Source organism: Motacilla alba, chromosome 7 (genome assembly GCF_015832195.1).
Source record: "Motacilla alba alba isolate MOTALB_02 chromosome 7, Motacilla_alba_V1.0_pri, whole genome shotgun sequence".
NCBI lineage: Eukaryota > Metazoa > Chordata > Aves > Passeriformes > Motacillidae > Motacilla > Motacilla alba.
In genome coordinates, this window is record NC_052022.1 from 35923853 (window position 1) to 35951757 (window position 27905).

A 27905-nucleotide genomic window follows, 5' to 3' on the forward strand; every position below is an offset into this window, starting at 1 on the left:
AGGCAGCTCCAGTCAGGTTTGGAGTTTTCCCACATGCTCTTTATGCACAGCACTGCAATAAGAGTGTGGATTATCCCCCATTTTGGAGATGAATTGATGCTCATTATTCCCTATCAAATGTTGATAGCTATGGTGTATCTTTTCTAACCCAAATAATTTGGAATTCCATGACATTCTCTCAACATTGCCTATTTCTGTGTCCAAGTTAGGCAGCTCCAGTCAGGTTTTGAGTTTTCCCACATGCTCTTTATGCACAGCACTGCAATAAGAGTGTGGATTATCCCACACTTTGGAGATGAACTGATGCTCATTATTCCCTAGCAAACGCTGATAGCTGTGGTGTATCCTTGACACTGGGCTGGCAGCTCTCCCACCTGCACACACTCCTTGTCCTGCCACAGTGGCTTTGCAGGCAGAAGCCTCTCTGAGACAGACAAAAATACATACTGCTTTGGAGTAGTTCTTCTTTTTGGTCCTCTCACTCTCTAATCCAGCCTGCAGTGGGATGAAGAACGCGGGGTGAGATCAGTGAGTGTGTGCACACCCCTGCAGGGCCAGGCATGCACATCCCCATGCAGCAAGAGGAGCAGAGCAGGGCTGAGCGAGCAGCCAACGCGCCCTCGGAGTCAAACGCTCGGTTATTAGGGAATATTGCTCAAATGCTGATGGCGCTGGTAAATTTAGCAGCCGTGCTTCCAATCAGCCACGCTGGCTGGGCTCAGTCAATTCACGGGGCTGCCAGCTGTCCATCCCGACTGTATCGATACAGCCATGCAAACAGCCAAACGTGCTGGAACTATTCTGGGATGTAGGTCACGCACAAACGGGTGCGCTGCGCTCCTGATTGGAAATAGCGCCGGGAATGAAGGAGAGGGGGAAAGCAGGAGAAGTTATAGGACTGCACTGCCCAGTTTGCTTCCTGCAGACACCAGCACACCTCCAGCTCAACACAAGGCAGCTGGAAATGTTTTAAACTGGGCTTTAGTCCTCGTTGCCCCTTTCTGTTCTTTCAGGAGCAGCTTTATCTCAGTGTTCCCGAGAGCAAATACTCGCTGTCAAAGCATTATTATGAATGTGATTTTGTCCTCTAAAGTGAGGGTAACACAAGCTGCAGCTTTGGTAGGCAGCGTGTTTGTCCCGTCACCTTTGCTAGATCTATTTACAGTGAATTTATGAGAGTTTTATTCCTTTCCAGATCTGCTGAAATAAATCCAGACGCAGCTGGTCTAACAATGGACAGACTTTACCAGAGACGGTGTTTTAGGGGAAATCCAAGCCATTCTGCTCTGCCTGGGGTAACTTCTGAGCTAAACCCAGCCCGGACCTCTCTAATCATTTGTCACTTCTCATCTGAACTCTGTCAGAGCAGGAGGAGAGGGAAGTGGCAGCCTGACCACAAACTGCCTCAGAATGCTTCCAGATCACCCTGATCTCAGAGCAGTCATCACAACCTGTGTTAGCTTCTTCTTCATGATTAGTTTGCACACACACACACACACACTCTGCAACCTGCAGACTATTCTCACCACTGGGTAGGTGCTGGCATAATCCAAATGAGACTGTAAAGGCATGAGAGGAGAGGAAAATCAGAATGCAAAGGAAAACATAAGTTATGTCAATCAAAGGCACTCCCCAAACCAAAACAAACAACAAACAAACACAAAAAGAGGCAGGGAGATGGAAATCCCAACTAAAGAACTTTGATAATGCAGGATTGCTTGCAGAAAGGCACAAGGTTTGGAAGTTGGGAGGATACAAAACAAGGATGCACAAATTAATCATGAGTGATTGGTAACACAACAATATTTCATGCTGGTGGTGTTGGATTAGAGACAGCCAGCCGGGAAAGTGGGAGAACCAGGACAAATGAAATAGAAAAAGGACTAGAGAGAGCTTTCAAGAGCCTCAACAGACACAGGCTGATGTTACTGAGCTTCCCTAGGAAAATCTGCGTGATACAAAACTGAGCTCGCAGAATTCCTGAAACGGGAGTGGCAGGAGCTGTTGATGGGCCCAGGATCATCAGGGAAGCTGCTGAAGAAGCCTCTCCATGGAGGAGCCACAGATACAGCCAAGCCAGGACTGCCTGGACCCCTGGTCCCTGTTTGCAGCACAGTCACAGCTGTGGAGCCACAGTCCATTTGCTGGCCTGGTCTAATTAATATCTCTGGAAGTTCTGCAGTGTGCAGTGCTGCCTGCTCTGCCAGAAGCATCCAGAAGCTCCCCAAAAGCTACCTCAGCCCATCTCTGCAGTCCAGGCATCCACTTCAAAAGTATTCCAGGAGAAAAGCTCAGAGTGAAAACCACACAGAGCAGTGGGGTGGTGAAGCCCCAGGGAGAAGTGAATGTCTGCTATTGGGCCATTTCAGTGAAAACTTCCTGCACAGAAGAGAAGCACAGCTGCAAAAAGGAACCCCTGGCACCACCAGCCCCTCACACTGCAAGGAGCCCGAGTGCCAAAGATGGAAGAGGAATTTTCCAAAAATGGTATCCTGCAACAATGGAAGGAGAGCCTCCAAATATCTGAAAAGACAGCATCATTCAGAATTCTCCAGGACATTTTATAAACCCTTCCTGGACACAAGGCAACTGTTTCTGATGCTGACCTCAGGCTAAAATAGCTCCAAAGCCAAACTGAACACTAGAACTCGGGTGATTTTTAAGGTCGGCCAAAACTGATGGGGCTTTTGGCTTTGTTATTTTGAAGACAGATGCAGCAAGAGCCAAACCTTCACAGATTGGCCACAGACGTGGTCAAATCACTAAAAGTACCTGCTGTAAATCCACCCTGGGAAAGTGATCAGAGAGGCTGTGCACAAGGGCCTGGAGTGACAGGGAAGGAAAGAATGGCTTCAAACGGACAAAAAATAGGTTAAAATTGGGTATTAGGAAGAAATTCTTCCCTGTGAGGGTGGGGAGGCCCTGGCACAGCGTGCCCAGAGAAGCTGTGGCTGCTCCCTGGAAGTGTTCCAGCCCAGCCTGGATGGGGCTTGGAGCAGCCTGGGACAGTGGAAGGTGTCCCTGCCCATGGCAGGGGGTGGAACAAGACGAGTTTTAAGGTCTTTTCCAACTCAACCCCTTCTGGGATTCTATCAATTAATTGTGAATAAAACAACTGGAAGACACAGAAGGCTAAATTTCAGTTCAGACTGGCAAATGTTTACGTGTTCTACAATCCCAGTGACACAAGAATGAGGCAAGGAAGCTCTGTCAAAACTTTTCCTGCGCCTGCCAAAATGTCAGCACATCCAGCACCAAATGCTGCTTTTTGGGGACAGGGCCTGTGCAACATCACTGAGGGGTGGAAAGTTTCAGGCAGATCCTTCTGTCAGAGAAGGACATTCCTTGCAGGAGTATGAGGAATTTGGGGCCATCCCACGGAGCAGCTGGAGGCTGCTGTTCACCAGGCCAGCGCTGGTTATCGCAGCCTGAGGCTGCCCAGGGGAAAAAGGGCCAGAAAAGCTCCTCCAAGGCACAGTGAGGAGGCAGAATGCAGAGCTTCTGCTCTTTAAATGTACATAAACCACGGGATTGTGTTGCAAAAGCACCTCAGAAAGAGCCAGAGGTGGATTTCCATGAAGAGAAGACGTTTCAGGTGAAGATGTGCTATAAACACAGAGCCAGCGTGTTTGCACTGTGCCACGTTACAGCCGGGGATAAACAACCCATCTGTGCTGTCATCACCTTCTAAACAGATAGAATTGGTATTTCAACTGAACTAGAGATCTTTTTCCCCTCCAAAAACCACTTCCATATGTCAACATTCAACCCTAAGTAAAATAAACACTGCTTTTCACGTTCTGCTGTGCGGAGAGGCTTTTCTTCACTGAATCTTTGGAGCTTTGAGGCATCTCCTAGCTCTGAAAAGCACTCAGGTTTGTCATCTTGAGGAAAAAAGGTTTTAACAGCATTTCATGAGTAGCAATAAGGATTCCACTAAAAAGGGAACATGGCAGCACTTTATATTTTTGAGCACATTTTGTGCAATTTTACAGTGCCCTGAGTAGGCTCTGCAGCAGATTTTTTTTTTTTTTATGAGTCTTTTAGACAGTATGTAAAAGCAGAGTTAAGGTTTATATAAATGTGTGTTATCTGGGAAAATACTGTCTGGACATTTTGAGGAAAAACCTGTTTGAACTTTTCCTACAGATGAGCACTCAGTGCTTTACTAATCCCACCCTCCACAAAACTCAGGCCTGCAGATGATTTTCAAGTATTTCCAGAGCATTTTAAAAGCCAGTAACCAGTGATAGGACCTAAGGGAACGGCTGGAGCTGTGTCAGAGGGATTTCTGGGTCAGATATCAGGGAAAGGCTCTTCCCCCAGAGGGTGCTGGGCACCACTCAGGGAATGGGCATGGTGGGATCTCCGGGAGAGTTTGGGCAAGGCTCTCAGGGATGTCAGGGTGGAATTGTTGGGGTGTTGTCTGTGCAGGGACAGAGCTGGATTAATGATCCTTGTGGGTCCCTTCCAGCTCAGGATATTCTGTTATTTCATGAGTATTCACCTGCAATTCCAAAGTGCCCAACACTTATTTCCACTGATTAATCACTTCTGGCTTCCTCATCTCATAAACACTGATGCCACCAGCACTTCCCCTTCCCAAATTTCCAGCTTCAGGAGTGGAACAGGGGAGCTCACAAGGTGCATGCAGACACCAATGTCTTGGTTAAGTCCTTCCTGCAAGAGTGAAGAGCAGTGACCACAAAGGGTCCTGCACAGGGCACACGCTGGAGACAACCAGTGATCCACTTGAAAAAAACCCAACATGGAACACATCCAGGACAGGCCCCTCAGAGAGTGGGGGCACAGGGGGACAGTGACAGCCATACACAGACATGCACACAGAGGTTGCAGAGTTTACCAACCCTCAGGCTTCCACGGCTACCCACTGACATGCGCTCATCTTCATCCGAAGCCTAGCGAGAGAAAGTGCAGAGACAAAAAAAAAAAAAAAACAGTGAAAAGAGCACAGGTAACAGGCACTGATGGGACAGGAGGAAGGGAAAGATGCACAAACTCAATGTTTTTAAAAAAGAATTGCATTGAAAGTATAAGCAGAAAGCAAATGAAATCATACCCTGCCCAAGAAACAGTCAAGCATTTTACTGTGGGGTGAAGGAGGAGCTTGCTCAGGTGTTCCCTGCTCTATGCTCTTGGCCCTTTAATGAACATTAAACACTCCACACAGGTTATTTCCCCCTTTCCACCCCCTTTGTTCTTGCACATTTGCAAAAGCTCCCTGGAGTGAGTGGGGAGAGGGCAGAGACGTCAGGAAGTGGCTTTGGGGTTTCCACTTGCCGGGGGTGGCGGGAGCTTGTTTTGGTTCCTTTTCTTTTGAGAAGGAAGTGCCTTACACAGGTCTGTTTTCTTAATCTGAAACGTCTGGCTGAAGAAAATAAGCAAAAGCAGGTACTGACCGAGGCATTTCTTCGGGCTCTACGGGAATAACGCTCACTGTCTTCCTACCAAGGCAGCAGAGAGAGAACAGAGGGAGGTGTTGAGAGGACAGACACAGCAACAGAGCATTCCAGAAACACACAGTGAACTCCAGCCACGCTTAGGAGCCAGTAAAGTTAAACCAAACAACAGGAGGTGACACCCTGTCAAAGCAGAAAAACCCTTCCTCCCTCCTCTGAGACCCCAAACTTCCTCTCTGCTACACAGCCCCTGTGACACTGGAAACACCATCAAGGCGTTTTACATTTCAACAAGCTGGCTTTAACAAATTGATTTGCCACTGAATTAGAAAACAGAAAAAAAAAAAAAAAAAAAAGAAAAAACAAAGGTTTCAATATTGTAGCCAACAGATTGTCCCAGGTGAGCTGATTTCCAAGCAAGGGAACTGCCAGTAAGGTGGAGTTATGCTCATCCAGCAGGGATTTGAGGAGACTCGGCGTGAGTCTGGAGTGGGTGGGTGGTCCATGCAAACCAGTATTTACTGATTAATTACCAGAGACCAAGGAATCTGGGGAGTTTGGGAAGTTACCCTTCCACACTGGAAGCTGGCTGTTCAGTTTTGCCTTTTCCAGTGTGCACTGCTCAGCTTTGCAGGGCAAGGCCACAGCTTTCAGCTGGCATCACTGCTAACTGGCTTCATAAACTTAGGGTTGAGACACATTTGAAGCCAGTGACTTCCAGCCCATAGCAACTTCTTCATCTGCTGTCATGGGTGTTAAAACAGTCAGATGTTGCTAGTGGCCAAGTCTGCAGCTGGTAGTCACTGGTTTTAGCAAATTCTAAAATCCAGGACATGGTATCATTGGAAAAAAGTGAGGGTTGCCCCCACAGCAGTGAGGGATTCCCCTGGGCCAGTAAGTGCTAAGGGAAATGAAACAGCATGAGTGAAACTTGCCCACAAGCTACCTGAAGGCAGATTTAAGAAGACTCAAGTGGTGATGAAACCCACAAAAAGTAAAATGAGGACAAATATTCCCTGTATCCCAAGGGGCTTTAACAGGTTTTTATCCTAACCTAATCTTCCAGCGATAGCACGGACACAGGTCTGTAAAAAGAGATGGCTCTAACCCAGTCCTTGCCAGTTTTAAGCTGATTAAAACTCACATTTCAGTTGGAAAAGCAAGACTGTGGGATTGCTTGGAGTGGAACTCAGACCCCCAATGCATGAAAATACCTACTTGGAGGGATCTCAAACTCTATGAACTACACAGAACTGCAACACGCAAAAGTTGTTGAGCTACGTTGATCAAGTCCTACCATCCATTGCTCGATGTCTCCCCACTTAGTATCCAGCCCATAATATTTCTACAGACAGAAAAGGGGAAAAAAACCAGAATTTAGATGAGAAAAGCAAGCACAGAACACTTAGACATGCACTGCCAGGCCTTGGCCAAGCCACACAGCTCCACACGAATGTGCCAGGGAGAGCTGTGCCGCGCGGCACCGGAGCCCTCCGCAGCGAGGGCCTGGGAAAAGCTGCCTGGAAAGGGGAAAGGGGAGTTTGGGCATGACCAGGGTGCTCAGCAGCTTCTTCTCCCTCAGCACTGCAAAACCCCCCGTGCTGGGGGACAGGAGCAAGGAGAGTAATGAGTCTTGAATTCCTGACCCAGTTAAGTCAAGACTCATTACAAGGGAGGCGAGCACAGGACACTTCCAGGATGAAAATCGCCGTCAAATCATGTTTCTCGTAAAGGTTTGTCAAACTGGGCAGACAAGTTGGATCCAACTCATCTCTGGGCACCCTGATTTGCTGGATTAGAGCTCCACAGAGCTCCTTTCAAAGCACCAGGCTTTTTGCCTACGTTTGACCCACCTGAGAGCAGCGGCAGCACCAACAAGGGTACAAGAGGACAAGATCCACCCGTGCAGGCAAAGACAACACTGGGAACTTCCCAATGAACTTGAACTTCCTCCAGGCAGCAAGTTGTTCAAAGAGCCACAGGTTGAATGGGACTTTTCTTCCTCCCCAAAGCAGCCTGTCAAATCTGGTCTCAGGAATTTTGTGTTTTTAATGGTGCCCGTTAAAGGGATTCCTGTGTGAATTACAATCACTGGCCTAAAGCGCAGCAATAGGCAAATGGCAATCCTGCTTAATTAAAGAAGAATATGTATTTTAGAGCTTTCTTACAGGCTTGAGGAGGCAGGAATATCACCAGCCAAAACCTTGGGAAATTATTTTTTAAAAAATCAGAAACCTGTTGTGTATTGCACTCCGGTTTTAGCACTCGCTCAATGGTATTAATGTAATTTTATTTTCACCCTTAAAACCTCATTCCAAACACTCAAACCAAACAGCTGCACCTTCTTCAGTGCTGTATTACTTTATTCCCACTTCGGATTCATAACCCATGCAACAGCTTGTTATAAAAGTAACTGTTAGGCACATCTCAGCCTGAAAATGACCCCTGAAAATTCCATGAACTCCCAGAGCTGTGTACACAATGAGAACCTACAGATTATACGCTTTGTGATAAAGCAGGTCAGGTAAAGCCTTATTAGAGGCTTTTTAGCCATTAGCAGACTGAGAACATTTTCTAACACTAGACATCAATTTAACAAACTGAAACACACTATTAAAATGGAGAATCCTTTTTTCACACATAGGTAGGATCCATAAACACACTTGTAATTTTTTTTTAGGGTTTGCTGCTTCCTTTTCATGCCCTCTGTTCTCCTCACGGTCTGGCACTGGCTTATGAATTCAGCCTTGCAAATGCAGATAAGGAAACAGCCCTTACAAGACTTGCTATGTCACAGTTTAAGTTCCACTTACAGGCTCTTCCTTCTCCATTTCAAATTACTCAGCTACATGCTTAACATCCCCTGAAGAAAAATCTTAATGAATGAGACTGCCCAGAGACTGTTTTAATTTATAATTTTTTTAAGAGCACGTGTCATACTGGACTGAACTGGCAGCTTTTGAGCTCTCAAGTATTTTGGCCCCTCACAGCCACTTTTCTCTGTTCTCCCTCTACACCAACTCTTCAGTCCTGCCCCCAGCGGCCTGATTCCAATGGGTTGAAGGAGGAAATGCTGCTTTTCCATTCATTCAGGTCTCAGTTAGAGGCCCTTGCTGGACTCAGGTTCCTTTCCACCTTGAAAAGCGATATTACAATTCAATAATTAATGGTGTTAATACCATTGAGAGAGAATTCCGGATGTGATTTGCTCACGGAGTGCCAGTGAAACTGCCGGACTCACCAACTCACCGTGGGATGTCGGGAGGATAACCCACTTATCTCCTCATCCATGTCAAGACACCAACAGTAAACAACCTCCTGGGCTCCCACAGGGCTGCTTCTGCACCAGGAGGTTAAATTAGTTCCCATAAAGAAGATTAATTAAGGAGCCTGCCGATCCATGGGCAGACATTGAGTCACTCAGCGCATAGTCAACTCCAGAAATAAAACCAGGAGTGAGAGGGACTTGCTGCCAAATTGATGGGGTCAGGATTAAATACCAGAGCACATGATTTGAGCAGCTCTTTTCATATACATACACACGCAAAGAGGAGAACATCACTCCCAAGAAGCACATGCAGGGCTGGGTCAGGCTTTGAAACATGCAGTTAGGGCAGCTGGAGTGCCAGAACAAAACCAAGCACACTGTGGTTTAGGGAGACATTCATCACTCAGCAAGCAATAAAAACATCTCAGGGAAAAAAAAAAAAAAAAGAGATAAATATTCAATAAGGCAGAAAACGGCAGGCTTGAAGAATAATGTGCTTTCTCCCTCCCTGTAAAAATTCTTGGGAGTTATTTCTGTTTCTAGGTGCCACTCAACTCACATGCTGAAAGTGTAGAACAGCCAGGCTGTTATATTCAGTTCTTTTCAGATATCTGGCTGTTATTTCAGCCAGACATCATGACACAAACCCCAAAATCTCTGTTTCTACATAGCAAGTGACCTCCGTTAGAGTTACTGTTATCATCCTCTTTGCCATCATCGTGGAAAGGAAATTGGGAAGAAGGAAGAGATAATGACTTTAAACAGATGAGAGAGGATTAAACAATATAAAATCACTTTTAATGTGTGCCATTGGAAGGAAGGCCATACAGTTTATTTACCCAAGGATTATGAATTCAAATACAGCATCCCTGATTTCCTTCAGAGACTTTGTGCAAATAAAGTCATCTGCAAGTCATTCTTCCTGCTGGCACCTGTTAAATGCTTGCCCAGCCTGAAACATTCCAGCGATTTTCTTGGCCTTCAGCACATGAACAGAGGTGACACAGGGAGCCACTGTGCCCTCCTGTGACCCTGCTTTGCCAAGTCACTTCTCTGTTATTGCTTATCCTTTGCCAAACAGGCTGTAGGAAAAAAATCACATGAAGTGCCTGACCAGACACCTCACATGGGTCATCTTCCCCCACTCCCCCTGACTGTCCACCCCACAAGATTATAGGAGGGGAGGGCACAATTACATGGAAATTTGCAGCCTGCTGGGCATCTCCCACTCTTCAGAGGATTTCCAAGGTTGGACTCGAGGATCTTGGAGGTCTTTTGCCACCTAAACGGCTGTGTGGTTGTGAAATTGTAGCAAGACTCACAGGGTGGGAAGAAGAAGGCATGCAAACAAGAAGGAAAGCGAGCAAGCCCTACCTTCTGCACCTGATAGATCTGGGGGGAAAGGGAGAGGAAAGAAACAAGGAACAAAGCTAGCATGAATGATGGATACATAGCAATGCTCCACAGCTCGTTCTGGAGGGAAAAAAACAGCGTTTATAGAGAAAAATACAGCAGAACATCAATACACAGAAGAGCACAGTGAAGCCCTGTGGATTTAGGCAGGACAAAAGCAGCGTTTGCATCGTAGGCCTCCTCCATGTGACTGGCTAGAACACAGCATTCCTGCTCCCATTCCCACCAGGCTCCGGGGTGCACATGGGACATTTTATCCCCAGGCTTTGCACCGGGCCAGAGCCCAGCCCAGCTGTGAGCCAGGACCTCTTATTTTTCCAGCCTTCCCTTCAAAACAGGAATGGATGCCCAAATATTCATCCGGGATGAGTCGTGTATCTACCACCACGATAAAAGCAAGCGGCATTAACTACAGACCAACTGTTCCTCTTTGGAGGACAGAATTTGTCCTTGAGGGATGAAGCACAGTTACAAAAGCACCAATCCCACACACCTTTCACCTGTGCACAGCACAGTGCCAGGGTGTGAAAATTCCTGGGAAATTCCTCGCACATATATTGCTGGTCTTAAAGGATCCCTGCAGGTTGCTCTGTCAATTTTTAATGTTTCTGTGGAGCCTCACACTATTTTCAGGCTTTAATGAATGCCCTGCTGACATTGTTGTTCCATGGTCTAGGAGCACTTTGATAAGACACAAAACCTTTACAGCCACTCTACTGCACCTGAATTTTGTGCTCTTGGAGAACTGCCCCTGACTGATGAGCTTTGTGAACCCACACAAAAACAGAATACAGGTTTTTTCTCACATCTTTCCTGACACCAGAAATGTTTCTGGTTACCCAAAATAACCCATCTTGTTCAAAAACACCTGGCTGGTGGCAAGGCAGTCAAGTCTCCCAGATTTTGGGGTATTTGGAGGATCCCTGCCATTCACTGCTCTCAGGGATACCTCATGGGCACCTGGATCCCAGTGCGGGGAAGCAAAGCTTATGCCTCTCAATCCCTGCCCTCCTGATCAGATTCCCCTTCACAAAGGACAACTGAACAACCCAGATTAATGCTTCAGCAGCTTTAATTCCCATTCCAGCAAGCACAGGAGGGAAAATTAGGACCCATTTTAAAACCAGCACTCCCACCGCACAAGTAACCACCCCACTTCCCTTTCCCTAAGAAAGCCATGGAGAGGAAAATGAACTGGGCCCTCCCACAAGGCTGCACACAATTCCAATCCCTGGCTTCTCCATGGCACACTCAGAGTGCCTTTCATCCACTCACAGGAGCCAAACACGATTAACCTCAAAGCTTTCACTTTTCCATGCTGGTTTTTTTCACCCACTCCTCGAGGCAGCTCCATGGAATCTTTATTTTTCAAAGCCCAGTGCTCCGGGCTTGGCACAGCAGGTATTCCCTGCTGAGTCCAAAGCAAGGCATGCAAGGAGCCTCGTGCCCAGGACCCAAATTGCCAATGGACAAGATAACAACGGGGCCCTTGTTCAGGCCAGGAACTGTGGAGGGAGGTGGGGAGGCCTCAGGGATAAAGCCAAATTCATCATTTAACTATTCCAGCTTTTTATAAAACCTGGAGTTTTGGAGGAACCCATTAGCCAACAGGCATTACAACAGCTCTGCTCTGAAGTGACTGATCCCTCAGCAGTTCATGAGAGAAAGATGTCCCTGTCCATGGCAGGGAGGTTGGAATCAGGGGATTTTTAAAGGGTTTTCCAACCCAAGCCATTTTAGGATTCTGTGATGACATTGTCCTCTTTAGTAAGCGTGGTACAAGAGAAAACGTACCCTTTTCAACAATCACCTCTGTTGCAGATGTGTCCCCTCCAAAAATAGTCAATACACATCTAAGCTGTCAAATGCTTTAAAGAGCAGTTTCCTCTATTAGGGTGTACAGTTTTCTGTATTAGGGTATGATTAAAAAACCCAAATGCGTTTCATCCACACTATTAACAGCAGACAGCTTTCCTGGTGTCCTCATCAAACAAGGCTGCCCACAAAAATAAAGTTTTTCATAGAAGTAGGTGTAAAACTGGACAGAAAAAGCCAGTGTTAGATGATGGCAGAGAAGAGTCTGCTAAAAACATCATCTACATCATCCCTCTTCAAATTTTCCTGGGCATCTTCACAGTGAGTGTCTAAGACACAGATGAGCCACCACAAGCCTCCTTCATTTCTTCCCTGCTTGTGTAAGCACCAAGTTTCAGTCAGTCTCACCCCTCCTCATTCGAGCCACAAGAATCTACTTTTCCCTTTTTTTTTTTTTTTTTTTTTTACTAGAAAGCATTGGTAGCGTATTTTATTCCAAAGAAATATGAATCCAAAGGGGGAAAAATATGTGCAAGTGAGGTAAGGAAGGAATTTACAAAACAGCCGAGGCAAGTTTCATGCTGTGCCCCTAAAGCAAGTGCTGCAAATGAAGGCAGGAGACCAGCACGGTGCACTCGCCTTGAACCAGAAGTACAGGCTCATCTGCTGTGTGAACTGGCAGGGAAGGATCTTATCCCACCGATTAAGGAGTGGGAGGAGATCAGTCTCTTTTCACTTCAGGCATTAATATCAGCTTACACTGTGGTCTCCAAGTGTCAGCCCTTGGAGAGACATTTAAAGCCTTGCCAGCAGAACACACAGCAGGCACTCCTACAGAAAGCATTCTCTACAGTTAGCCCTACTGCTGCAGCTTTTACATGTCTCAAAACTGTTACTGTTAAATACTGCTTGGAAAAAAAAAGGGTTTAATACATTTCAGGTCAAACTTCTGAGAGAAAAAATAAATGCACAGGGAAAAAAAAAATTCTTCCTCCAATTTTACCTTGTAGCCCCTGAGAATTAACAAATTGTTACTCAGAAAAACTGGGCTGCCCACTCCTAGCTTGCTGTTCTGCTTGAATTAACAATGAATACCTGAGTGCACACAGGAATTTGTCTCAGGACCAGGCACATCTCAACAGCGCAAGCCAAAGAGATTGGCCTCAGACTCTGCAGGTGGAAACCAAATGTTTGAAAAGCATGGCAGCATGGCATGGTAAACCAGGACCCATCGCTGCTGACTCCACCAGTGCTGAGAAACCAGGGAAGGGAGGAAATACCACGTATTTTAATTGTCCTTCCAGCTCAGAAAGGCCCTGGCAATGAGAGCTGCCCTGCACTCACTGATGCGTGGAGCAAAACAGAGAATTTAACCAGACTTCCAGATTAATTATTTACATCTTTGGTGGGTAACAACAACAAGGCAGCTCTGAATGAGAAGTCAGAAGCATTCAAGCTGTAACACTCGTCAGACCTGTGCCTTTCCTAAAGCCTCATCACCAAGAACACATTCTCTAATAAATATATAAATTGATTCATATCTCTGTGATTCAAGAGTGATCAACACCCTTATCTTCAAAGGGACTCCCCATGTCCTGGGCTGAAATGTGTGGGCAGCAGGAAAGGGGGAATTCTGCCCCTCTGCCTTGCTCAGGTGAGACTCCCACCTGCAGAGCTGCTGGAGAGAGTCCAGAGGAGGCACCAGGATGATCAGAGGGATGGGGCAGCTCTGCAGTGGGGAAAGGCTGGGAGAATTGGGAATGTTCCAACAGGAGCCCCATCCAACAGGAAAGATGGTGCAAGACTATTTACAAGGGACTGGAGTGACAGGACGAGGGGGAATGGTTTCCCACTGCCAGGGAGTAGGCTGACATTGGATATTGGGAAGGAATTCTTCCCTGTGAGGGGTGGGGAGGCCCTGGCACAGATTGCCCAGAGAAACTGTGGCTGCCCCATCCCTGGAAGCGTCCAAGATCTGGTTGGACAGAGCAACCTGGGCTAGTGGAAGGTGTCCCTGCCCCTGGCAGGGAGTGGAACAAGTTAAGTTTTAAAGCCCTCTCAACTCAACACATTCTGGAATTCTGTGATCAGGCCATGATTCTTGTGCTCACTTTCTTCTTCAACTTCAGAAAACACTTTTCATGTACCCAGCTTATACTTCCCTATGAAACTTATGCTCACCTTCTCCCCTTTAGCTTCCCCTCCCTGGAGAAAAAAAAAAAACAACAAAACAACAAAGAAACCAAACCAAAACACCCAAACCACTGGCACAGTTACCTTTCTTTGTGCTGCCTGGCACGAGGTGGTGCCAGGTGAGGAGATGATACTGCCTCTGGAGCACACCTGCAATCCTGCCCCACCGCAGAGCAGTCTCCCACAGGAACTTTCCCACATTTCCCCCTGCAACTGAGAGCTCTCTGCCAGAAGCCCAGCTATTCCCGCTGCACAATTTCTCAATTGTATTTGAAGACTCTTCACGCAAAAGTCACCCAATTACTTTAAAATGAGGGAAATGAAGTGCAAGATTGAGAAATGTCATAAATATGAAGTGGTGGGCAGGAGAGGAGCCAGTTTCCAAACCCAAATCATTAAAACACCCTCTTTCACTGCCATAGTTATAGCCTGTAATGGTAGCACCTGGAAACTTTTAACTCAGACCAGCAGGGTAAATATATTTCCAAGTAATCCATGCTCCACAAGAAGCCTGCCAGGGCATGCACACGGCTTAAAGCATGAAAAACTACACGCACACGCAATAAATTCATTTATTGCTTTTTAACTCCCAGAAGGGAGTTAGGGCTCTAAAAAACCTTCTGAAGTAGTAAAGCAAGTGCTTTAACTTCTGGTTATTTAACATGGCAGCAGTGGAAAAGCGCTCTTTATGTTTCTGAAAAGTTTGCAAAGGGAAATGAAAATGGCAGAGAACCAGGTGTACAGATCCCAGTGTCACAACAGGTTCCCCTCCAAGGAACGGGTAGGTGCCAAATATCTTGTGTTGATCACTGCTTGGGATTTTCTGTATTTATGTTTTTTTATACCTGCAAGGCACTTGAGGCAATGAAAAACTTCCTGCAGCTATCCTTAACGTCTCTACCTGGCATCTGGGGGCTAAGATTAAACTATTCCAAAAAGTTACAGAATACCCAAGTGTGCAAAACATTAGATAAATGTGTCATTTATGCCAGCGAGTTACAAAGCAGATTGTGATGGGTATCTGGCTGAGCTTTCACACACTGTGGTATTTCAGAGTGACATCCTGCCCTACCCAATTTCTATCTGTACAAAGTTTTCACAGGTTTTCAGATGACAAGCTCTTAATTGCAGGAGCTTTAGTCTTCACACCTAAATTTCAGTTTACCAAGACACCCTTTGCAGCATCAGCTTTTAATCTGTAAAGGGGTCATCAGCTTCATTAAGTCACCTGCAAATTAGATGGTGTCAGCTGCCAGGACACCCCTATTTACTTCGCTACCCAAACAAAACATGTGGTGCCTGTTTAGCACAGCCCTCCCACGGCTACTCCCGAGTCCCCCCGCCCCAGCTGCCAGCTCAGCAGTGACAGCACTTCCCAGGGTGGGCCAGGCTGCAAGAAACATCCTTCAGAAAGCAGCACCTGCAGCAGGAGAAGGCTCCCCCAAGCTCTGTGTTTGCAGCAAGGGAGCTGAGACACATCCAGACCTGCCTCACCAAAAGCTGAGTGTGGGCAACCTGCCCAGGAGCTTCTCTGTGGGCTGGCTGCTGCAGCCTGCACTGGCACTGCTCCACTGTCACATCCTGATCCACATCCTGCTGTCACCTCCTGATTCACTGCTCCAAAGCTCAACCAGATCCTGCTCTGCACCCTACAGCAAATGTAGAACCACTGAACGGCCTGGGTTGGAAGGGACCTTAAAGATCATCCAATCCCACTCCCTGCCATGGGCAGGGACACCTTCCACTATCCCAGGTTGCTCCAAGCCCTGTCCAGCCTGGCCTTGGACACTTCCAGGGATCCAGGGACAGCCACAGCTACTCTGGGCACCCTCTGCCAGGGCCTCCCCACCCTCACAGGGAAGATGTTTTTCCTGATATCCAATCCAACTCTGCCCTCTGTCAGTGTGAGCCATTTCCCTTTTTTCCTGCGCCACATTTATTCCTACGATGTATTCCCAGACCCTGCCCCCAGACTCCCTACTTCTTCCTTCTCCTTCAAAAATCTACTGAAAAAAACTAAATTCTGATTACTGTTGTCCCTCTTGCATCCACTCTGCTGCTCCACTGAATGCACATCGCCAAGCACAGCTTTTGAGAGCTTCTAGTTCAGTTCACCAGGTAATGCTTTGCCCCTGCCAAGAGCAGCCCATCCTTTTCACAGACTCGGGGAGGGCACCAGCTTCACAGCAGGAAACAGAACAACTTCCCAGTGGAGTTACACAAAGGCCAGGAATCTTCCATATTCATTGGATTTCTAAGGAAGTGATAAGAATCCACCACCTCAGACAGGCACACAAAGAAGCCGCATACTTCAAAGTTTAATGTTAAACAAGAATTACTAACCACCAGGATTTTCTGTGAATAATTACGTTGGCTTCACCGAGATAAAATCCTTGCCACAATCCCCATTTTTCCCAGGTTTTTCTATGATCAACATTAGCTCTGCGCAGGCTATTTCAACAAAATGCAGACAAGCCCTGTGTCCCATGATCTCTGAACATCCTCCTCCCTGGACACAACCCAGGCACCCCCCAAAGCCTCGGCCTTACCTCCTTCTGCTGCCTCTCCAGCTCTTTCATCCGGATCTCCCGCGCCTCCGCCCGCGCCGCTCGCTTGGCCGCGAGTCTGGCTTCAGCCTGGGAACGGGAACACAGGGATGGGATGAGATGAAAGCTGGGCAACCCAACGGGGAACACGCTCCGGAAGCAGGGCAGGGAATGGGGAGGCTTGACTCGGCAAGGCTGTAAACACATCTGTAGGAGTTAATTCCCTATTGCAGGTGATGGCCCTGCCTCCCCGAACTTGTTATCGTAACAGCGAGGTAAAACACCCCCGTGCAGGCACTACCCTCCCTGAACACTTGTGTTTAAAAGAGCCCTTTAATTATTATTGCTGTGGCTGGAGAGGAAACAGGTTGATTTATTTAAGAAAGGCAGGTTTTGCTCTTTTTGGTTTGGGTCGTTTTGGTTGTTTTTTTTTTCCCTCCCCTGCAGCATGGATTGTTTTTTATTGATGAATTAATTTGACTAACACCAAACACATTATGTGTCATTTTTTTTCTAACCACTGACACTGTGCACAGGATTTGGGTAAACACTGGCGCTCAGTATGCACAGCTAAGGCTGAAATTATGGAGAGAAAATGCACTAGCTGCATTATAAATCTCCAAAATTCCATATTCCAGTCCAAACCTTGCTGGAGTGGAATTCTGCCAAGAACAGACCTCTCGAGAGATCTACAGTGCTTCCTCACTTCAGCCCAGTTGGAAGTGATGGAACATTATACCGAGTAACATTTTTAATATTCTGCTTTAAATCCCAGGCAAAGCCAGTAGGTCTGATACAGGAAAAAAATAAAATCAGCTCAGGCTTGGTACAGTACGACCGTGAGCAGCTCAGAACAGCTCAGCAGGAGCCAAAGGCACAGCTCACAGCCAGTCACCCTGGGGTTACACCCAACTCCTCTGCTTCTGAAACTTTTTACTGTAAGTACAGCATCCAAATTGACAGGAAAATCTGCCAAAATATCAAGGTAAGGCACACAGAGGGATCAAATGGTGTTTCCAGCAGCGCTTCTAAACAGAAGGAAAACCACCAAAAAAAACAGAAAGGCGTAATTTCTTCTCCATTCTGTAAGTGCAGTCACCACTCAATCCCAGGGGAAAGGGTCACAGCCTCCAAAAACACAAACACAACGTGGAAAAAAAGCCAACAAAAAATTGAGTAGGGTGGTTGAAACTTGCAGCTAACAGAAAAGGGCTGATGAAAATCAAGCACAAGCTGGTGCAAGGGAGAACCAGGAGCCTTGTGATGATGTAGATCTCAAAACCTCAGACTGGGGGAGACCAAGAGGGGATCTCATCAATCCATACAAATATCCCAAAGGCCACCAAGAGGGTGCTGCCAGACTCTTCTTAGTGGTGCCCAGTGGCAGGATGAGGAGCAATGGCCATAAACTAAACGACAAGAAGTTCCACCTCAACATGAGAGAGAACTTCTGTTCGTTGAGGCTGGCAGAGCACTGAACAGCTGCCCAGGGAGGCTGTGGAGTCTCTCTCACTGGAGGCATCCCAAACCCACCTGGACATGTTTCAGTGTCACCTGCTCTAGGTGACCCAGGGGATTGGACAGGCACTCCAGAGGTCCTGTCAAACCCCAAATGTTCTGCTATTCTGTGAAGTCTGAAAATTTACTTGTGAAAAGGGAACAAGCCTTCTCAGAGAATTTAAAAAAGCCCATGGCAGAGAGAGCAAAGGGCTGTTTTTGCACAGAGCTGCTCTCCCTCGAGTTCCTTGCCTGAATTTCGAGGTAAGTGGCTCTGCCATGGACAGAAACTCCTATCAGGAGCAGACCCTCCACACCTGCACCCAAAACCATCCCCTCCCACAACCTGTTACTTACAGAGCCAGGTGACAGCAGGCTCCAGGTGCAGGCACGAATCCCCAAACGTGTTTTCAACACCACCTCCCAACCTGAAGCAGTATGTCCAGGAAAAGAAAGCCCCAGCCCTGCTGCTGCTGCTGGGCAAAGCCCGAGTGGAATCCCTGGCAGGCAGTGCCATGACCCACCTGCAGTGTTTGGAATTGCTGATGACACCCACAATCCAAACATGCCCTGAAACGTGTGCTGAAGGCACGAAATCACAGCTCTGGAAACAAGCCTGATATTGACTTGATGTTGATCCCTCCTGTTTATTTCAAAATAAACACTGGCAAGCCCCACCTGATGGAGGTGAGGAATAACACCAGCACAAACTGGTTTTTCCCTATGGAAAACAAAGGGCCCTGAAGTCTCCATAAGCAGAACACACCAAACAGGACAGGCTGTGTATCCCCAGCTTGCCTCCTGACACAAAAAGGCAGAAACAAGATTATTTGGATGTTAACATGATCGTAGCTGTCATCCTCATGAATTTCAATAACCAGCCGAGCTTTCACATCAGAGCTAGGTGCCTATATGGAAAATTCAGATACAATTCAAATGATACATATTTCCCCTTGTTTTCCTTGTATGATAAGGGCCAAAGGACTTACACACTTGCTAGCTATGTTGCAGAATTATATATTCTCCCAGACACAAGCACAATATAATACGAAGTGAAGGAACTTGAAAAATAGGAAAAAAAATGTAAAATTTAGCCAGTTTTTCTCTCAGGCCTCCCTGAGAATGAGGCTTGCCAGTTTCTAAATTACAGATACCAACTGCAGGAAGTTAAATGAATTTTACTTTGTGCAAACCCACACATTTTGTGTGTCATTTCTTGGGATGTAATTCTGCTTCTAGTGCCAATCCACGGTGCATCTCTACTTTATTCTATTTCATCTTTTCAGCCCTCCAGCTGCCCATTTAAAGCCAACCTGCAAACCTTGCAAGAATAAAAACACATTTTCACTCAGCAGCTTTGACTAACAATGGCTTACATCTGGGAACAAGCATATTGTTTATTTATGAACTTTTTTCTTCCCATGACCACATCAGTCTTAAGTATCTTTGAATAAAAACAACAGAAACAGTATCCTGGGTTCTTGAACTTGAAGCTAGAAACCTGTGGTTATCACAGACTGGTACCTTTGTAAGAAGTCATCAAGTGTTATTCCATCCTGAACGCTCGTATTTTAAAGCAACTCATTTTCATTACATTGAAACAAATAGTTACAGAATTGTTTGGGCTGGAAGGGACCTCAGGAAGTCTCGTCCACCCTCCTGCTCAAAGCAGGGTCAGAATCACATTCAGATCACACCGCTTAGGGCTTGGTCCAGATGGCCCTTGAAAACCTCTGAGTTTGGTGGCTCTGCAGCCTCTCCAGGCTCCTGTTCCACTGCCTGACCATCCTCATGGAGTAAAGGAGTAAGCCCCCACCAAATCATGCCAGAACCTGCTCTTGGCTCCTCAGTAACCCCAACTTCTCTGTCAGAAGGCTACCGTACCTTAAGGGCTGCATCCAGCACTGAGGAATATTTTCAAGCACGTTCTCAAGGATGTCTGGGTGCCATTTAGATGATTACACAGTTATTTTCACCGTGGTTCCTGACCAAACACCAGCTCATTTGTGCTGGACAAAGGAGGGTTTGTAAGAAACAGGCCATCCTTCCCTAAAGGGTTTTTGAGGCCGCGGCAAAATGAGAGAAGGGGGGGACAGGAAATATGCAAAGAGGAGGAAAAAAAAGGCTTCAGTATGTGAGGCTACCCACGAGTCTTTGGAGAGTGCTCTCCAGCTCAACAGAAACACATCATGCTGTAGTCAGGCCAGCCATCAAATGGTCACCCTGTGGCCTTCATAATCCCATTTCTAGCATGCTTTGGTGCATGGAATTGCTTAACCCAGCATGAATTGTTTTTTATACTCCGTAGGTGGCATTGGTGATGAAGCTGGTGCTGCCCATGAGCTCAGAGGAAGTAAATCCATCAGGACAGGGAGGAGCCCGCATCTCACCGGGTAAGAAGTTATCAAAGTCAAACCAAAGTCTGGTACCAAGCCTAACAAATCCTGCAGTGGGGGTGGGAGCCAAGCAGGGCCTGTTGCACCCAGGTTTTCCTGTGCCAAAGCCCAGCTCAGGTACAGCGGGTGCCCCTCAGCACAGCACAGGGCAAGGACACCCAGAACAGCCCCAGCTGCCCAAGCTGTGAACCTTTAGGACACGCAAGGATAAAAACACAGGCCAGACTTTCCGACACATGCAGAGGAGTGTCAGATTTATTGTGGGCCTCTTCCTCAGCAGCACGGGCGTGACGGAACGCATCAGGGTTTGTCAGACCACGCTCTCCGAGCCCCTTGGACTCTGCTCTGCGCTATAAATACCTTGATTTCTTGCACAGCCTGCAAGCAGCAACGCTAACTTTACATTTCTCTCTCTGTGCTGACTAAACCAAAACAGGCTTTGCCTGGCTGACTTTGGTCTTTGTCCAGCCCAAGCACTTGACAGAGCCCAGAGTCAAGTCACCTCTAAGGGCAGTAGCAGAGACAGACACTCTAGCCTGGAATAGACACTGTTGAACATTAGAAAACCACCCAAAAATTCACATACTTCTGAAATTCAGCTTACTAAAAGCTGTTCTTTAGGCTGCCTAAGGCATAAATAACTATTCAAGGGATGAAAGATTAAAAAAAAAGAAATTAGAAATCACTAAGACTGAAGAAGTCCCCTTGACTTCTTAAAATCATCTAAAATTCATCAGTGACTCAGCAAGCAATACAGGCCTCAATCAAAAGTGACAGATCACTGTCAGAAACAGAAGAATAAAAATACAAAGCCTAATTGCACTCATTACAAAGCTTTTGCAACTTCCCTTTTATGAAATATTGCTCATCTGACAAGAAGAACTGGCAGCTTCAGCTCTACTGAGCATGTCATACCAAAGAAACCCAAACCTCATCAGAGGCTTCTGTAAGGCCCCATGGGCAAAACGAGAGGAGACGGCAACCAGACTGCTGAGATGAACATGGAACTGGGCACCAGCTGAAACATCATCGCCTTAATTTATGGGACTCGCTCAAATACTACAGATATACACGCTGAATTCTTGGGTTTTTATTGCAGTCGCTCAGAATGATTTACAGTCGCCAAGCCCTGAAACAAATGCCCTGTTGAACTGCAGAATGCTCGCCGCTTTTGCCGGGCTACTTGCTCAGCACTTGACACTCCAGCTTAAGGGTCATCCAGCCTGAAAATAAAAAACCAGCCCCGCGCAGCAGCAAATCTTTACCCCGGCATAAGGAGTTCAGTATGTTTAGATCTGAAGAGGGAAAAGCTAAGCAGGTTGTAACAGGAGCACGACTACCTCTGAAAAAAACCCAAAGCAGGTATTGGGTGTCAGCTGGAAAGGGCGAGAAGCACCTTCTGCCACCCGCAGCGGTGGGGAGAAGTGGGAGCACGGGAGGTGCAGCTGCTGTGGAGCGACCCCTACCCTGCACAGCCCCTTTTGGAACACCGCTGGTGGGGACCAGGCCTGGCTGCGCCCCTGGCCGGGGGGATGGAGCACAATGGTGACGGAAGCCGCGGCTTCCTGGCCCCGCGCGCCGCGCCAGGGAAGCTGCGCTGTCATCGTCGCGGCGATGAGAGAATTATTGAGGTGAGTTGCTAAGGTGGAGGCCAGCAACACACAAACACACACACACACATCCTGAAGGTGTGCATTCTCAGAGCTTTCCCTCCTGAAACAGCCAGGGCTTCATTGTTCGCCTGGCAGCCCCAAGACACGGCCAACAAAGACAGGAAGTTATGCTGCTTTTCTGAGCGGTGAAAAATGACTGTGTTGACTTGCCACATAGTTACATGTGTAAGAGTTTTCCAGCTGTACAAAGCACCCCTCAATTCCAGCGCACTCCCAAATTACCTGCTTTTAAGACCAGTAATCAAGGCCAGTGTCATATTTGTCATGGAGGATTGAAGTGTTAGCTTGCCAGGACCAAACCATACCCAGAAAAGCTCTCTGATCCCACTGCCAGAGAAACCTTAAAACACAAGTCTGCCTGACTAAATTACACCTGCTCCCTGCAAGCAACCACTGCTGTGCATTGCTGCAATAACTATTCTCAGGCTGATTTAAGCCTCTTGCCAACATGCTTAAGACACAGCCAGCCAGTCATTTTTGGGGCCAACATAATTTTTCACGATGGATGCTGTCCCATTCCAGTATTCTGTATCCTCTTCCTCAAACATTATAGGACTGTTCATTCTGTTTAGCCAAGTCACACTTCATGAGTCAAAAATCTGATAAGGTTTCTTGCACTCCTACATAATTTAAAGTCTGTTTGGACATGCAACACCTGATTTGCAATACTCCTGTAACACAGCTGACCAACATAGCTACCGGGTAGAACCAGTGCTAACCCATGGCAATGTTTTTCCCCCGTCTCCATTTGAGCAACGTGTGACCTAACCCAGGAGTTCCAGGAGCTCACCAGGGTGAGTGGTGACTATTTACATTGGAAACAAGAGGGACTTCTATGTTTAAGAGGTCAAACCAGTATATTTATCTGACCTTTTTTTGCATATGAGTTATAAATACATACAGCACTTTGCACCACTTACTCATATGGTAACGAAACAGTGAATCACACAGGGCTCGGTCAGTCCACATCCAGCTTTACCCCTCACCTTTCTCTTAAATGCAAATTACTATTCAGAGGCAGCAGGCTGATGAACCTTAGCCTACACGCAAACATAGGGATTCCCTTCTAATACCCCGACAGCCCGTCCCGGGCTGGTCTGACAGCTCCTGTCCCCCTCGCAGCGACAGCGGCGAGCCCGAGTGACAGCTCCTGTCAAGGGATGCCTGACATCTGATGGTCCCACGGGGCAGCTGCGACACCTTCCTTAGCAATCATTCCACAGGTTCCGCTGCCACCACGGCTCCCGCAGCAGCTCACAGCCCACGTTTTGCTCAGCGACCGCGCAAAGCGAGCCCGGGACAAGCCCCCGGGCCGGGTGCCCGGCAGGAGCCGTCCCGGCCGCGCTGCCCGAGCCCCCCGCAGCCCCCCGGCCATACCTGCTGCTGGGCAGCCGGGCTGAGGCAGTCGGCAGCCGCGTCCATGGCTCCCGCTGCCGCCGTCTGTCCCCGGCGGGGCCCGCCCGGACGCGCCCGGCACGGCCCGGGGGCGGAGCGGGGAGCGGGCGGGGAGCGGGCGCTGCGCTCGGCGGCCGGGGCAGCACCGAGGGAGCATCCACACACACACACAGAGCCACACACCTGCCGGAACCCGCACGGCATCCACCACGGAAAGGGCCTCCTCTGTGTCCCCGAGGAAGATAAACAGAACGTCCCAACAGCTCGGCGCACGCCCGCCCTCCCTCCGGGCAGCACACGCACCGGGGCAGATGCTTATAAATGCATATATTCCTATTCACGGCGGGCGGCCTTTGCATGGCAGAAACAAAGCGCCCCACCGCTGCTAATTGCTGCAATTATATCGGTGCTGCGGACTGCGTTGTGTAGAGCCGAGCTTAAGACGAGCCATCCACGCTGGATGGGCTGGTGTTGGTTTTATTCTTACAGAAATGGCATTGCGCGCTGTGGAATAATGGAGGAAAAAAAAAAACAACCCAAAACGTGTAATTGAAGTCTGACAGTACTGCAGAAAGCAATCGGGAATAGTGGCTGGCCAAAAAAAGAAGGACACCCTGCATTTCAAAAGGTCTCTGGTGATGAGGTGGATGAGCCGAAGGCACAGAAGGATTAGAGCGATACCCCAAGAACAATCGGAGACACGGCCAGAGCAGATATCCTGGCTCCAAGGAGGTTAATGCCACCTGTTGATTCCACCGGATTTCACCCAAAGCATCTCTCGATTCCCCTTGGCTTCACCTGAAGCTCGCACACCCATCCCCTCCCAAAGGCCAGGGAGAAACCCCGGGGCCGGGAGAGCTGCGAAGCTCCAGGAGCTCATTTTACCCACGGCCATTCCTCAGCAGCAACAGCACAGCACTCGGGGAGTCATCTCTTCCTGGCACGGGATTGTCCGCGGCCAGCCAAACAGGTTGCTCCTTAGCAACTCAGCCTGCGCCCTCCTCCCCGGTCAGGAGCCCAGCGAAGCCTCCACCCAGCGGCTGAGCTCAGTTTTTCCATGAGCTGCCTTGCCCAGGACAAGGAATCTGGCTGCTCAGGCTGGCAGAGCACACGCTGCCATGCTGCTGACAGTATTTTAGCTCATTTGGAAGCGCTGGCACTGTTTCACATTTGGGGGCAATAACTTGGCAGTCTCTGGACCCGAGCCACATCCCACTGTCCCTGGGAAGGCCGGTCATGCTTCCTTTAAATAAGAGGGATTAGGGATGTCTAACTTGCACCCCGCCCCGGGAGAAACCCTGCTTAGGTCAGGTGAAGCTTTACAATTGTAAAACAGACTGGTTTGATGTGAATCATACAACTATAGAAGGGTTGGGGTTTGGTAAGGAAGGGACCTTCAAGCCCCTCCAGCTCCACCCCCTGCCATGGGCAGGGACACCTCCCACTATCCCAGGTTGCTCCAAGCCCTGTCCAGCCCGGCCTGGAACACTTCCAGGGATGCAAGGGCAGCCACAGCTTCTCTGGGCACCCTCAGCATCCTTACAGGGAAGAATTCCTTCCCAATATCCCACCTAACCCTGTCCTCTGGCAGTGGGAACACATTCCCAATGTCCTGTCACTCCCATACTCAAAAGTCTCTGTCATTCCTGTAAAAATTCTTTAAGTGCTGAAAGGCTGCAATAACATCTCCAAAGTCACATCTTTCATTAAATTCCAAAGCCACCAGTTGAGCCTACAAGTTATTTTTAACTCCTTCACCAGGTACACGACCCAATTTTGCTTTAACAAGATAAATCTAAACTGTCTCAAATCCACTCCAGCATCTGCGAAAAGAAACTAATAAATACTGTATATGTTCCTGTGAAGCATCTATAATTTAAATCTTCATTTGACACACACTCACTTCATCCTCCAGCAGGTCTGTCTCTTGTGAACAGCCCCAAATCCAAGAGGAGTCATGCCCTTATTCCCAGAGGCTGCTCAGCATTCAGTTTTGGTGCAGGTAACAGCATGATTTGGGGCTTCCAGCAATGTTTGGTGCTCAGCTGTGAAGAAGGCACTTCTGGCAGCTCACCCCAAGGCAGCCAGAACCAGGCACTGGGGTCCATTCTTCAGGAAAAATACATATTACCTTAAAATAGACATTTTAACAGAGAAGGGGAGTGATGCTAACTGTGTAAATCTGAGACATCAGAACAACTCAGCGTGACAAATATCTTCATCTTAGCTTGAAACAGACAATTTGTTCTGGTTCTTGGTTAACAAGAATTATCCTCCCCTTACGTTCACTGGCAAATCTCTACAGGTTTTGCAGTGCCACTTGGAAAATACACTGAAAATATAAATTACCCCCCCCCATACACCTTTTCCTATTTCCTTTCCAAGCCAAGATGTTTGGTTTTACTCGGTTTACTTGAGGAAGCACTTCATACATACCCTGGGATAAATTCAAACAAACAGCCACACTACAGACCTGCTGGGTAGGAATTGAAGGATCAAGAGGTCTTTTTAATGCTAGCAAACTTCCATTTTTCAGCAGTACAGAGCTGACAGCACCCTGAACACACTCTTCAGCATTTTATAATTGCTTTTATGTAAAAGGAGGGTCGGAATTCCAATCAGGTCCTGACAAATCTCCTCAAAACTGCAGTGCCTATCTCTTCATAGCTCTCTCCTATTCAGAAAAACAGCAGTACCATCTAAAATGGATATTTATTTATTTATTCAGCACACAGTTCTTGTGTCCATGCATTTCCCATGTGAAGTAGGATGCTGTGGAAGAGTGACATTAATTCCAGGACATATCTAAGCAGGAAGGCTGTCCCCATTTATGCATTGCAAGTACTACCATGATAAATTGAGCTGAAGAGAAACAGGTAATGGGAGATTTAGAAGGGGGGAAAAAAAAAGAGTCAGTTGACACTTCCAGAAACCTGGTGGTATAAGTGTGAGTTGGGTATGTCTAAGCAGAAAGTAAAAAGGAAGTTGACTGCACTTAGGACAGCATCTCTGATTCCAGTGACACGGACTCCTTATCTCCCCGCGGGAAACACGCCTCTCCTTTGCAAACACACACGCACAAAATGCATGCCTGCACTCAGAACAAGGCAATCCTCCACAAATGCTGGCCCAAATCCTAAAAATCAGCTTTCCAGAACTGCACTTTACCCATAACAACCAACGACCGAGGAACTGTGTCAAAAGCAAGAGGGAAAGATCACCCAGTCAGCCTCCAGGTATGTTAATATCACTGATAACTCAAATTCCAAGGAAGCCTGGCCCCCAGCACAGCTCATACTCAACTGATTTTTATTTCAAGGCATGTTCTGGGTAGGTTAAGAGGCATGCAAGTAGGAATAAAGCAGTCTAAACCTTTAGAGACAGGTTTAAAAACTGAAAAAAACCTGTACCTTAGAGCACTCTGGCTCCAGCTTAGCCCACCTCAGTATTAACTCTTCAGCAATACAGACAACATTGATTCTTCAGCCACTCCCCAACACTATCCATCACCACCACATGTAACTCAGATGATATCATTTATAGCTATAAAAATGAAATTCTGTTGTGCATTTCCTGCATTCTCTTCAAGTGGTATCACTTTTGGTGGATTTGCTGGTGTTGGAATTGGTTGGACTTGATCTCTCCCAGCCCAAATGATTCTATGATTCCTGGAATTTCAGTAATGTCTGTCAGTGTCTTATTCAGTCCTGACAGAGAAAGAAAGTCTTGTTTTGTGGGAAAAAAAGGTTAAAAAATAGTTATATTAGAAGGAATATTTGGTTACTCCAGTTTTTGGGGTTTTTTTAAATAAGATTCACAGTGTTGTTCTTCGAATGCTGAAGAAAGCAAATAAAAACCTCTGGAGTGACACCCACCCGAGGTCAGAGAGACAGGAAAAGTGAAATCTGTGCCTCATCACTTCATCATCCTTGCCTGCTGGGCCATCCTGGCACGCCTGGAGCCCAGCTGGCCAGGGGAACAAAACCTCCTTGTAGCCATCACCAAGGCACTGGACTCCAGCACACGCAGCCAAGTGCTCCTTAGGAAAACAATGTCCGGTTTTCAGCACCAAAATCCCCCGCCAGGATCAACAGATTATCTTCTGGCCAGGCTGCACGGCGGCCTGGAGGGAGGAGGAGGAGGAGGAAGGAAACTGCTGGATCAGGCACAAGTCAGACTGAGTCATGCTCCAGCAGGGAAGTTGGGAGGCTCATGGGGAGCCTCTGGCACATTTGTCATTCAGCTCCAAAGCAGCGATGCCATCAACGGCTGGATATGGAATTGTTAGA

General features: G+C 47.5%; 1 protein-coding gene across 1 annotated transcript in view; it reads right to left on the bottom strand.

Moving 5' to 3' along the window:
- LRRFIP1 (LRR binding FLII interacting protein 1) overlaps positions 1-27905 on the bottom strand; it is a 103792-nt gene that overhangs the window by 41786 nt on the left and 34101 nt on the right. Inside the window, exons 2-8 of the mRNA XM_038141773.1 lie at positions 16659-16745; positions 10063-10080; positions 6718-6765; positions 5421-5465; positions 4869-4919; positions 1527-1559; positions 232-495 (exon numbers count right to left, since the gene is read on the bottom strand). Coding sequence (XP_037997701.1) covers positions 232-495; positions 1527-1559; positions 4869-4919; positions 5421-5465; positions 6718-6765; positions 10063-10080; positions 16659-16745 — 546 coding nt within the window. The remainder of the gene's footprint in view (positions 1-231; positions 496-1526; positions 1560-4868; positions 4920-5420; positions 5466-6717; positions 6766-10062; positions 10081-16658; positions 16746-27905) is intronic.